Source organism: Montipora capricornis, chromosome 6, assembly GCF_036669925.1.
Source record: "Montipora capricornis isolate CH-2021 chromosome 6, ASM3666992v2, whole genome shotgun sequence".
Lineage (NCBI taxonomy): Eukaryota > Metazoa > Cnidaria > Anthozoa > Scleractinia > Acroporidae > Montipora > Montipora capricornis.
The window spans coordinates 69907957-69922020 of record NC_090888.1 but is presented as its reverse complement, the minus strand read 5'-3'; the positions used below and the strand labels follow the sequence as shown (position 1 = coordinate 69922020).

General features: G+C 40.3%; 1 protein-coding gene across 1 annotated transcript in view; it reads right to left on the bottom strand.

Annotated features, from left to right (window-relative positions):
* LOC138053354 (olfactomedin-like protein 2B) overlaps positions 1–13144 on the bottom strand; it is a 17665-nt gene extending 4521 nt beyond the window's left edge. The window contains exons 1-6 of the mRNA XM_068900003.1: positions 13010–13144; positions 12811–12890; positions 11101–11178; positions 7755–7827; positions 4887–5151; positions 3757–4007 (exon numbers count right to left, since the gene is read on the bottom strand). Of these exons, the coding sequence (XP_068756104.1) occupies positions 3757–4007; positions 4887–5151; positions 7755–7827; positions 11101–11178; positions 12811–12858 (715 nt within the window). The 5' untranslated portion in view covers positions 12859–12890; positions 13010–13144. The remainder of the gene's footprint in view (positions 1–3756; positions 4008–4886; positions 5152–7754; positions 7828–11100; positions 11179–12810; positions 12891–13009) is intronic.
* Between the last annotated feature and the right edge of the window lie 920 nt (positions 13145–14064).

The following is a 14064-nucleotide window of genomic DNA, read 5'->3' as shown; positions in this document are numbered from 1 at the left end:
CTGGAATGTGTGAAAGTTTGACACAGAGGTAAAATTATTTTACTATAAATGAAAGGAGGAAAGGAAGAGTGTGAAGTAACTCTGATAAGAGTCTTGGTCTTGAAGGCATAATTTTCATCACGTTTTTGAGATGTGGAATGTTGAGGGAGTATTACTTAAGTTCGAAGCAATATCTTGTGATGTTGAAGTGTTACCTTAGGTTTACTGGTTGTTTGAGTATTGTTTGAATAAATGTGCACATGAAGTTTCGTTTCATTTTTTGATTCAATCAAAAAAAGAAATACAACAAACGTATGAAGGTTTTTGACTGAACCCTTGGATATTACATAGATTACACTTTATTTACACACTTTGAGAGTGTTCTGTCTGAGTCCAAATATTAGCGTAAAAACATTATACTCTTTTTCCAGAGAACGGTGGATTGCTTTTGTAGTGGTATACACTGTCTCTGGTTGAGAATTTACTCTAAAACAAGAAAATGAAGGTTTGATTATCGAGCAACTGCTGCCATAAAAAATAAGTGACAGAAAAACCACGCTGGAGTGAACATAAATCATGACAAAATGGTATGCTGAAAGTTAACTATCAGTATAAACACAAGCTCAACTATTACACTGATGTCGCAAAAACTTTCGGCAGCCCCGTGTAGGGAATGTGTTTCATCGGCGCAACTCGAACTTTCACGCACGTGGTGATGAAGGTTATAATAACAATAATAATAATAACAGCACTGTATTTCACATTGAATGAACCCTGAAAAGCAATGTCTGCTAAGCTAAAGAACCCAACATTTAGTTGTCGGCTTGTAACGGCGATTAACCAGATAATAAATGTATTGAACCCAATAATCAAGCAATATTGTCTACCTCCGCTTTGCCCAAGTTGTGAGTGGTTTTAATTACGCAACGCTGGAGTTCAAGGACAATTCTTTGTGCTATAAGAAGATGTGTTACAGTAATTTGTTCAATTATTTGATCTGAAGTCTTTAAAAACGTGGCAATCGACGAAAGAAAGCACTGGTTTAAAATTGACAAGCGAACACGCTGGTTCGAAATTGACAATTGAACACGCTGGTTCGCAAGCGAACACGCTGGTTCGAAATCGACAAGCGAACACGCTCGTTCTGTCCGAAATTTGTAGGTATAACCCTATTCCTTGATCAGCCTCTGCTTACAATTCAATTTACAAACACATAAGGTAACTACAAGCGCCTCCAATCTCAATAGCTGAATCGTCCGCTGAAACAACACACAAACCACACGGTGGAAGCGACACATGCAAAAACGTGACGTCACTACCCAAATATGGAGTATTACTTACATCCAAATATGGTCAAAAAAGGGTTCCTTACGCTGAGATGAGATTTTTCTTCTGTACTCACGTACGGCTCCATGATTTGCCAACTTGACGGCCGACCCCAGAGGATCGGCCGCCTCGTTGGCAATTACAAGAATACCAATTCCATCGTTTTGATGGCAGTTGCTGGTCCGGATTATGAATGCATTTACGCCGAAGTGGGTACAAATGGGAGAGTTTCAGATGGCAGGGTATGGAACAAGTGTACCTTATTCCAGGGAATAGAAGATGGTAGTGTTTCTCTCCCTCCAGCTGCAAAGTGCCTGTCTTACGGGGTGACTAAACTACCGTATGTTTTTCTTGGTGATGACGCTTTTGCTCTAAAGAAAAACTTGATGAAGCCCTAAGCACAAAACGGGCTTACTATAGAAAAGAGAGTTTACAAATATAGACACAGTCGGGCCAGAAGGAAATCTGAGAACCTTTTTGGAATAATTGTAAACAGATGGCGAGTATTTAAAACAGTCCTGCAATCGCCTCCAAGTACCACTGAATCCTTGGTTATGGCTGCATTAGTACTACATAATTACCTCAGAAAGAGCTCATCAAGAAATGTCTACTGCCCCACTGGACTCCTGGACACCGAGTCAAGTAGTGGAGAGTTAGTGACACATGGGCTTTGGAGGAGAGGCATTTGTACCTTTGTCTGTCCCAATCACTGGACAACATGCGCCAAATGATGCAAAACTGATCAGGGATACTTATAAAGATTATAAGCTAATTTCTCAGCTATGTACATGGAGAAATGACACTGCTTTTTCTCTTGAGGCTGCACAGGTTCCTTGACATGTAGGCATCTATCCAGCACCGCATTCTTCTTTGAGACGATTTCGTGTTCAGCTCTTCTCTTGGATGATTTTATTTGTTACTGAGCTTTTTACATCGCTTTCCTTGTTTTCCGGGTCACTTTCGAGATCTTCGTCTAGCTGTATCGTGTCTGGGCTTACCACGGATTGGGGATCTGCTTGTTCTTGTAGGCTGTCTCGACTTTTTCCCGCTTTAATCACGGGCATTAGGAACTGGAGTCTATCCCAATAAATCCAGGTGGATTTGTAATTTTCCCCGACTCCTTGTCCAGATTTTTTTTGGTTCATCTTGGCAACTTCGCAGCTAAGCTGAGATCTCAGCCCAACAATCTTATATTTAATATCTGCGATGGGAATGTCCAGATCTTCCTTTATCGCCTCGTAGGCTTTGTCGCGTTTGTCTTTCAAGTGATAGTCGTTCGAAAACATGCCTCACAGGCATGGGTGTTCTTCCAAATAATCGATTGAAAGATCAATTTCTTTGTCAGTCCACTTCCTTGTTTTCGTTTTAGTTTGTTTTTGCTCAGCTACGTCCACAACATCTCCTTCCTTGTTCGCCATTTTTACAATAGGCTGTTTCATCAACGCGGACGGCATCGGCAACGAGATCATCGAGAGAACACCACAAAAGAATAGATCTAATTAGCAAAAACGATCGCTATGCAAGTGCGTTCTACATTTTGGAATATTTATTTGCCGTCCTCTGCAACATAACATGAAATGATCAAATTTAGGGTTTAATCAAGAACGTAATTGCAAGACGGTATTAAAATTGTTCTTTCTTTTCTTTATTAACGCCGTTGATAATAATTTAGTCCCTGAATATTTCGCCAGCATTTTCTAAGTTTAACAAATTGCAATAATCGCGAAAGAGCTACAAAAACGAGAAGTTAGATTTTGAAACGACGTTTTCGTTACCGTCACGATCGTCGTTGCTAAAGATCTCTAATCAGCTGAAACTGACGTGTAAACAAAACGCGGTATCTGTGGATACAAACGAATGAGATGACGAATCAACTGACATGTTTGATATACCTGGCCAAACGAACCAATCATCACCAAACAAACATGAGAACAAACGAAATGCGTGATGTTGTTTGACGAGTCAACTGACATGTTTGATATACCTGGCCAAACGAACCAATCATCACCAAACAAACATGAGAACAAACGAAATGCGTGATGTTGTTTGATCGAATGTTTGATGGAGTTCAAACACTGTTGTAAACTGGTTTATTATTAACAGAACGAAATCAAACTCGCTTGCATACAATATTTCTTCCCCCCCTTTTTTTCCGTTTCGAAAAACTGTCCTCTCCTTTTACACTGACTCCTATGCAAAAGGCATCTGTCAACAACTAATTATTTTGTTACATTATATAATCACGCAATTTCCAACGAACACCATCAAACACCATTAAACAAGGTGGCCAAACGGTAAAATGTTTGATGATGTTTGATCGTCAAAAATTTCCCGTTTGGCCAGGGCTTTAGAGAAACGTACAGCTAACTGATAGAAAAACATGTCATATGTTAAATTCGCAACTTTTTACGCATTCGCACAATATTGATTTCGTAAAAAAGGACGGTTCACCTGTATTAGGGTAAAAAGAGTGGGTAATTTTGTTTGCCACTATATTGATTTTACCGGCCATCAATCTCTTAGCGCTGTTGCCGGTATATCCACATAACACCCACAATCCCTGCTCATCCACTGCCAGATCCATTCCATTCAATCCACCCGAATCGTACGTGTTGCTTCTCGGTGCGCAACTGCTGACGCTTATGTAAGCCTCTATTCCCTCTGAGCGCAGATTATACTTCACAGTTTGGTTGGAACTTTCTCTGGAATATTAAAGGGAAGAATTAGCGGATTCCGATACGATTAAAAAAACACCATTCTTTGTGTGGAGACAAAAAGCTAAATCATTCACCAAGTGTTAGAATGGGCTTTTTCGTGGCACGGCACTGTTTGTACTATAGCTTTAACAGCCATGAACATGTTATACTATCATGACAGGTAAAACAGGTGTTCTTATATATCACAGCCACTCGCCACTCAAGAAAAATGTTTAAATTCATTTCTCTAAACAACAACACCGCCTAAAAACATTCTTATATCTTGAAAGTTTTTATGACATCTTCACCTGTTTTAAGCTCTATTCATGTGAGCTGATAGTCGTCTCTATGTGCCGACAACAAAGGGATAATGCTCGAAACGTCACCTCACAAGTCTCTCCTCTGGGGAGAAACTTGTGACCATAAACCAACAGACGTTTGACATAAATAACGAATTCATTGCCTTTCAGATGGTGATCACAGGCTGCATTTCAAATTGAAATAGGTTGGGAGGCTTTTTCCCCGTTTTCTCTTTTTCCCCAAAAATATTAAGGGGAATTATTAAAAGATTTACCATTTCACAATTCAGCTGATTTAAGACTTTTGCTCGTCAGCTCATCTCTCAGATGCATTCAAAGGGCACCGCTACATTATCATCCGGATAGCCAATTTGAAAACAAAACAAGATGGAAAAGATAATTGGCGTGATCGAGTGTGTTTTTTCTGCATTACTTAATTTTGTTTCATGAGTTTAAATTGTTTACTTTTTAGACAAAGATAATATTCAGTTTTAAAAGATAACAGGCTTATTTAATATTGAAATAAGGGAAAAATTAAAGTAAAAGGTACAATTACTGAAACAAAGGGGCCAATCTAGTTGTTTACCTGTTGTAGTAGAGATATTGTCCATATACGACAGCACCTGTTCCATCCCAGGCATAAGGCAGTGTGTACTTCTTGCGCACCAATCCTTCTTTAAACTTGTCCATGTTTTTATATTCTTCAAGTTCCCTTTTGTTATGATAATCCGGCATGACAAATATAGTCTCAGTTCCCATGATTCCTAGTGGGTCTTTCATCCATGCTCCATAACCATCCCTTGTGTTGTGGGTCACAGGTTTACCAACGGACTTGATGTTGGTGCAACTGTCTGCAGGAAAGCAAAGACAGAAAAAGAAAAACGTTAAATTAGATCATGGCCCCACTAAAAAGTAAAGTAGTTTTCGTCAGTCAGGAATATTGTCTTCACTTTTATACGAAGTATTGGTAAACCTATGTAACCGCAACATTTCTGAGTTTTAATGCATATTAATCTCATTCTCAAAGCATGTTCTTTTTGTGTTAAGAACTTCCTAGGTATCATCCGAGTTGTAAAAAACAAGGAAAGCTAACAATTGGCTATGTTGTCCTTTCCAGTTTTCTTTATGAAATGTATTCCAGGGTTTTCGTTTGAGGCTGGAGGTTTCCTATTCCATGTCCGGTACTTTGATGCCAACATTTGAAGGGTTTATTTTATTTTTTATCATTACAGTCAATTCTCTCTAAGACGGACACCATCGGGACCGGCCTCAGCTGTCAGTCTTAGAGAGGTGTCCGGCTTATAGAGAGTCAGCGTAGCATGACCCCAGGAAATTTGAGATAATAATCCTGAACCTGTGCACAGTGAATACGCGTCTGTTTAAAGTTTGTTTTAAGTTATTTGCTTGAACGAAACATACCTGTTTTAGATTACAATACAATTCGGTTGTCACCTCCAAGTTATTTTTTGAATGGGACAATGACTGATTTAATTTTAACTTGTACTGTATTATTCCGGCGACAAGATAAAAGTTGTCAATTAAACGTCTGGTGTTAAAAAGAGTCACATACAAGAATTTTTCTTCCCTAAATCGTAATTTGCGGTCACATTCAGCACCTCACAACTGTCCGTTGGCCGTCTTATAGAGAGTTTGGTTATAGTAAAATGACTAAGAAACGGCCGGGACCAGCACCAGGTGTCCGTCTTATAGAGGTGTCCGTTAAGAGGGAGTTGACTGTATAACTTTCGTTTACTTACCTTTTAAAGAGAACTGAGTGAACTCGAGCCTTGCCTGGGAAACTGATTCTTGGGTTCCAGAAAAACTGGAAACAGCGTTTCTGAGTGTTTTTTCAAAAAAGTTTCCGGGGAAGGGGGAATGCCCCCAGACCCCCTAGGTAGCTTACGCCTTCTGTGCTAACAAAGCGCCTTGCGGCGCTAAAAATGTCTCGTCCGGTGCTTTCAGAAATTTCGTAATATTCAGAAGAGATGTTTTTCAAGAGTTTTGGAAATCTCGACATCCATTTCTTATGTGTTTCTACTTTAATTTTGAAAATTGACCAATCAAATTCGCGGGTTTGATTCATGTTAACAACTGACATCTCAAACCTTCTGAAGAACATTTCTCTATTCACTACGTGCACAAATCCCATAATACACCTCTTTCCCCCCCCCCCCCCCAAAAAAAAAAAGAAAAAAAAACTGCATAGGCATGATTGTTTTTGACTTCTCTTGGGGCATTTTGATGTCCCAGGAGAAATTGCAAACAATGGTTATGCAAACGTTTTGTGGGGTAATAGAGGTGTGTTATGGGATTGTGCAAGTAGTAAATGCCCACTTTTTACGTTCAACTTGACAAGAGATGACCTCCTGACGCTGACTATTAATTAACTTGAACTATTCATTGATCTCAAAAAAGACTAGATTAAGCATCATTGTTTGAAGTAAAACAAAACAAAATCGCAGCGGCCATCTTGTGGGCAACACCTTGTGACTTTAGCGCAAGAGTTCAGAGCGACAGGAAAGCAATGTGGCCGTAATGTTGTAAAAACCATTTTCAATTTTTTTCGCATAATTTCCGTTTTTTCTTAAATCTAAAACGCCGCTCTCTATATGGCGCTTTAGCGTCAATTAAGCCCGAAAGTGACCCCAGCAAGATGGCGACGCAAAACGTACTTACTTACATAACAGTTAAGTGACTAAGAACATATTGGAAAGGTTGGATGGACTATGTGGGGTGCGGAATGCGGAGTGTGGAAAACGCGGAGTGTCGAAAACGCAGAGTGTGAGGAAAACGTTGAGTATGTGGAGAATGCGAAGTGTGGAAAACGAGGAGTGTGTGGAAATGCGTCGTATGTGGAAAATGAGTGCAAAGGGTATTAAATGTTTACTGTTTAACGATTTATTGACAGTGATATTATTAAAAATTGCACAATTCCTATCCTATCAATTGAGGGATTGCAATACTTTTGCTAATGCCACAGAATTGATAAATGGCTATTTGTAACGTATAATTCTTTGATTAAAAAGCGACCGCCCGTCACAATGAGTCTTGTTCTTTTGTTTTTATTATATCAAACGGTGATTACAGATGATAACAGAAGCCCACTCAATTAATCAATCAATCAATCAATCAAGCAATCATGGCTTCGTATTCAAAAATAACATTAAACAGACAACATCAAGATTTTCTTGATAAGAACTGATAGGATAGGAATTGTGCAATTTTTTTAGAATATTTCTGTCACTAAATCGTTAAACAGTAAACATTTAATACTCTTTTTACTCATTTTCAACACACTCCACATTTTCAACACCGTGCACTCAACGTTTTCCACACATCCCGCATTTCCACACTCCGCAACCCGCATAAACAGAAAGTAGTTTCTTGGAACAAAGTACACGCAAAGTACACGGAAAAAAAATTCTTTCAAGTGCCTGTAGAAGGCAAAACAAACCTCTCTGGAGAATGCCAACACTGTTGTCTGCTTTGGCCAAGTCCTGCTTCTTATCAATAATCATCCTGTGCATCTAACAAAGTAAAGAACAGGACAAAGTAATGACCAACAACATTATGCTCTCTTCAATAGTTATTTCTTTCTCTAAAATGATGATAAAAAACACCGCAGCAGTCTGTAACTACGGCTTAAAAAAATAATTTCGCACGAGCATCGACGCGCTGAGTTGATTGGTTTATCACAGCCATAGATCCAAGAAAATACCGTAAAATGTACATCATCTTTGTGGGATTCTTTTCTTGCATTTGTACCTCCTGAGGACTTTTGAGCCTTTCGATAACAACATTAAAGCGATCGAACTAAAAACTGTTCTGGTGGCATTGAAGCAATTTCAAACCACGTGTCATGTCAGGGGGTGGGAAAATAAGGTAAATACTCTTTTTCTTTGGCCATCTCTGAGTTTGGTCAGAAATATCACACAAACAGTGATGACAAACATCAGATATAAACGCATCATTTGAAACTATCTTCTTCTTGACGTTTCGTATGCTTCTGCATACACGATTAAGAAGTCGTGCCAGCAGAGGTCCTTTGAATCACACGTTCATCTATTTTGTAATGTCCTGTCCTATTTTGAGATCTTTTAGTTTTTTAAGCTTATTGCATGTTGGATCCAACTTTGTTCGATAGTTTGGCCAGGGGTTAAGAACGACGGCGACTACGGCAACGATAACGCCAAATGGCAGTAATACTATTGGTTAAAACAGGAAAAAGTGATCGTGCTGCACGTGCGACACGCATTTCGCTCCCGCACTTGCCCACACAACAACTTGAAATTACCAATTTTTGAGGTTTTGACGACAACGTGGACAAACTACTGTAACCGTGAATTTTTCCATTTCCTCCTTTACTTCCTATCCAGTTGTAGGATACTCCGCACATATTGCACAACGTAAACAAGATGGAATCATCGTGAAATAGTTAGGATAGCTCAAACTTATAGTTTGAACACAGGTAACCCAGGCTCACTGTGTGTGCCACATAGGTATATATAGAGAACATATGAGGCGAAGTTTAGGTCTAAAAATGTGCTAGAAAATGGAAATAAAAATCGATAAAACTTACCATGTGGTGAGCTGTTGTTGTCTTTAATACGTACACGAAGTTTCGGGGAAAATGGTCCCCGTTCACCTTCCTTCATAGTATAGTGACAAGGTAGGAGACGGAAGCCAGCTTAGGGACTCCGATCGACCCAAAACAAGCACGATTTTTTTCACGAACATCGAATCCAGTCGCTAAATAAACACGTCAGGCTCGTGGAACATGAATTTCTCTAAACCATGAATCCACTGAAGCATCTCCAGGTAGCAACGCGAAGCCGCCAGACTCCGTAGAACTTGTAAGTTAACCTGCTAAAATGGCGGCCAGAAACTCAAAATTCAAAATGGCACTCAACTCGGGACGCCTGGTGACGAGTATAATAAGTTCTGGAGGGAGGGGAGTCCCAAATTGCTAAAACCAAAACTCACTGAGCAATCTGGGACTCCCCTCCCTCCAGGGGTACTTATTATACTCGTCACCAGGCGTCCCGAGTTGAGTGCCATTTTGAATTGGACACTTTGCGAGGACAACGGTTTCTGGCCGCCATTTAAGCAGGTTAACTTACAAGTACTACCTACGGAGTCTGGTGGCTTTGCGTTGCTACCTGGAGATGCTTCAGTGGATTCATGGTTTAGAGAAATTCATGTTCCACGAGCCTGACGTGTTTATTTAGCGACTGGATTCGATTTTCGCGAAAAAAACGTGCTTGTTTTGGGTCGATTGGAGTTCCGACGCTGGCTTCAGTCTCCTACCTTGTCACTATACTATGAAGGAAGGTGAACGGGGACCATTTTTTCCCGAAACTTCGTGCACGTATGAAAGACAACAACAGCTCACCACATGGTAAGTTTTATTGATTTTTATTTCCATTTTCTAGCAAATTTTCAGACCTAACTGACTTCGCCTCATATGTTCTCTATATTCACCTATGTGGCACACACAGTAAGCCTGGGTTACCTGTGGTTTGAAGTGACGTTTTCGTCGCCGTAGCAGTCGTAGTTTCTTAAGCCCTGGCCAAACGAGAGCGAGAGTTGACGAGAGTTAAAACTCTTGCTTTCTTTTGGCCAGGAACTCTCATCCACTCTGGGCTACTCTTATCAACTCTCGAGAACTCTCATCAAATTTAAACCTGCTCAAATTTTTCATGAGAGTTTTGTCTCGTGTTTTGGGGTCAGGAGTTACTGTTTTTTTCCAGCGGGCTCGGAAACAAAAGGGAAAAAAAGTATGTTGTCGGATTCGAGAACCAAGGACAACACCAAGGCTGGAAATACCGGCTGGCTAGTCGCCATATTTACGTTGGAAAAGTTTTTCCAGGGTGTTTCGATTCCCAGGCTCTCTCTTTTGTTTGAGCGTGAAACTCTCGACAAACTCTCGTCAACTCTCGCTCTCGTTTGGCCAACTTTCCTTTACTTTCATCGACTCTCAAGAGCTCTCGTGAGTGTCAACTCCCATCAACTCTCGCTCTCGTTTGGCCAGGGCTTTAAACTCCATAATACCGTAAACTTGAGGGGCAAGGCCAAATGAAAGAGATCGAAACTGGATTATGGACTTCTGTTAGCGTCCAAATGGTCTCGTAGACCATTCTTGTAACCGCTGTTTTTTAGTATTATTGAGGTAGAAAACCAAAAAAAAAAAAAAAAGATTCAAAAGAGCGTATAGCCGCTACGAATTCACCGTTTTCCCTACGCACAGTTACCTCCACGGTGACGTACGCGTTAGGTTTAGAAGAATTGAAACTGATAAGCCCAGAGCGATACCTCACTATATGTATCCTGCATAAATACGACAGAGAACGTTAAAAAAGATAGCGTTTATTCGATTTTTCTGGTGTCTCCATAATACTGAAATATTAAGCGTGAAAAGACAATTTAATTCTTGATCATCGCCGTCGAGAGGAACATGATTTTAAAGTCGTGCTTTTAAGTTTAGATACGGCCTTTGAATGAAAGGGAGGCTGGAAGTCTAGTTTACTTTCTCACTGCTTTTCACGTCAGTTAATTAAATTAACTATTTAAGCGCCAGCTTCTTTTCTAGGTAAGTCCGATGATCAATCCCCTCCTTTTTCATCTTTTTTATCTTCACTTTATTAGCCGGAGGAGGGGAGGGGAGGGATGCGTTCGAGACGCTCTCCCCTCCCCACACTAACTCTGGCACTAACTCTGATCAGATTATTAAGAATATTAATACTGCCTTGAGACACTATGCTCATTAATTAAGTTTAATTAGATTAAGTATTGAGACTTGCCAGTTCCAGAACGAGATCTTGAGTGGACAAGGATCTTTTGGTGCGCAAATTGACTGTGGCGTTGTCAAGTGCATCAATCTGCAAAGACATTGCAATAAATATGAATTAAAAATTAAAAAGATGGAAATTATTAAAGCGGCCGGTTATTTGGACATAGAGAAGTCTATCGCCCCATAAAATGAGCAACGTCGCCATATTTTGGGGAAAGAGCAACCTTGCGCGTTTCAACTATTACATTGAAATGAATTTGGGATTTCGTGAAAGATTTTTCAGGGCCTGTCTATATGAGGCAAGCCAGCCCGGTTAGGCGGGCTGGGGCCCGTTTCTCGAAAGTCCCGAAACTTTACGGGCTATTTTCGGGTGTCACAGTTCCCTTTGATTCTCAAGAACGGAGAGGATTTAAGTCATCAAACCTGATAGTCATTTTTCTTTTTGTTACCTTGAAAACATGTTAACAGACTGGCTAAACAAAACAAGTGGTTGGCAGTTTCACGAATGGGTTTTCGGACCCGAAAAGTTTTCGGGACTTTCGAGAAACGGGCCCCCGACCCGGTAAAAGGACTAAAGTGTTTACAAAGACGATTCCAGCCCTATTTACCCGGATGAATTTCAGAAATTTGTTTACGTGTCTTGTAACCGTCAAAGTCACGCATTGGGTAACTGGTGAATTTTCTTGCTTTGGTTCGAAGCGAAGGTTCATTTTAACTCTAGCAAGTACGGAATGCATTTTAAAACGAAAGATGCAAAAATAATCCTGTGATTATGCAAATCTGGCTACGTTTTCAAGGCAACCCACGCGTCATGAGAATTTTTCATCCCGGCAAACCGGGGTGGACCGTTTATATGAGAATTTTTCAGCCCGGCTGGCCGAGATCTCAGCAGCAGTCATCTAATTCCTGTACATGTGGTAGTGGCCATCTCGAAAGCACTTTTTCTCACTCAAGTACAACTAGTCTGTTTCCTTCTTTCTTTTAATTGTTATGTCCATTATTTATTTTCTGAAATAGTGCATAATAATAATAATAAATCTTGAATCTTGAAATCAGACCGGGATCTCGGCAAGCGGGCCAGCCCGCCTTCTCATATAAACGAACCGAACTTATACTAAAGAAAGTAGGCAGTAGCCGAGATCTCGGCAAGCGGGCCAGCCCGCCTAATCGGGCTAGCTCGTCTCATATAAACAGGCCCTAAATATTTAATTTCTTTTTTAGGAATTTAAAAATTCCTCGTAACGATCATCAAGTACCCTATAGCTTTTCTGCTCCTTTTTCAGAAATCCAACAATCTTTAACGAATAAGAATCCTCTTTATAATTTAGTGGGCCTAAAACTTTCAGGCTTTCCTTTTGGCGTTTCTGCCAAAGCAGAGTTCGTAACTGCGATAGTCTTCAATGTCAAGGGCAAGGTATCTTTTAGATAGTCGTCCCTCAGTTCTCTTTTCCTTCTTTTTAACACCCTGTAGAGTCTTCTGACAGCGAGGATTAAATATTGGATGCATGCAGCTACTTTTCATGCACGGGGATGATGTCATAGTGATCTTGCGATCATAATCGGGTGCTCCATAAATGCACACCCTTTCTTATTCAGTCGACTAACTGCGAAATTCTTGCCACGCAAAGATACTTTGAAACTTAAGTGCTACAGAGAAGAATACTATTATACAACAAGTTGAAAATCCATTTTACACCGGCAAGAGCCTGGAAATACTTACAGCCATGAAAGCGAGAAGAAGGCAAACAAGATGACGATATAGAAACATTTCGGTGGTTGAATAACTTGATAGCAGCAAATCTGAAAGAAAAATGAGTTGGCAAACACTACAGTAAACATTTATATATCTAGTAGATCAATTAGAAAAAAAAAACTAGTTTCGTATTTAAAAAAAAATACACCACTTGAGATTCACTTACCGATCCTTTATAAACTCTGGACGTTTAAAACTTTTGTTGAGTTCTTCCCTTGAGGAGATTCAATGAGAAATAAAATCCTTCGAACGACTCAAAGAAGATAAAAAGGAATGGCGATAGCAACAGACGCAGAGGAAGTGAAAACTGCATGCAGAATATCCCGTTGCACTGATGCATGACTAACGCCAAGCAGATCGTATAACTCATGACCAAGGTCAAAGCCAAGATCGATCTCCCAGTTTCTGAATCAACTTTCTCTTTGAGGAAATTTACTTCAATCCGGTCGTTTAAAAACCCTTTTTCCAAAACTAGTTTGAGTTCTCCCCTTTAAAGAGGCTCAGTGAGGAAAAACACGCCTTCGAAGGACTCGAAAAAGGTGAAAAAAAAAAATGGCATCAGAAAACAGCTGCAGAGGAAGTAGGAATTGCGGAATATTCCGGCATTTGCGCTGATGCTTGGCCGACTCCAAGCCGGAAGTGTAACTCCATACTTCGGTCATAGCGAAGATAGCTTCAAGTTCAGTAGCCTGCAAATCATCAGCCGCCTCTCATCGCTGATTGGCCCAAGCGGCGGATAGCGATGAGAGGCGGGTGTATTCGCAGGTTACAAGTTCAGGTTTATTAGAAAACTGATGCACATTAATAACAACAATTACAAGCAACACAAAGCGACCTGCGCTCTTCAGTGCACTGGCAATTTCAATTTTCTCTTAACGCAGAAAACATAACATAAAAGAAAGTAATAAATGGCAACATGGCGCGCGGTCCCCGGATGTAACTGCAACGCCGGAGAGGCCACCGGAGAAACTACAGCTCTAACGAATTAAAACAAATTTGATGCAAGTGCAGAATGCGTTTTAGGGCATTTCTCTCCCTTCCTCTGCAAAAAAAAAAAAGAAAAAGAAAAAAAGAAACAACTTTAAGGTGTTTAAGGTGTTGAGGACATCGTGAGCATAATGTGGAGAATTCCGTTTTCCACATTGACTTCAGCGACTTTTCTCCGAACCCAAATAGCGGGTTACTGCGCCACCACTGTACAGGTAGTACAACGAGAACAAA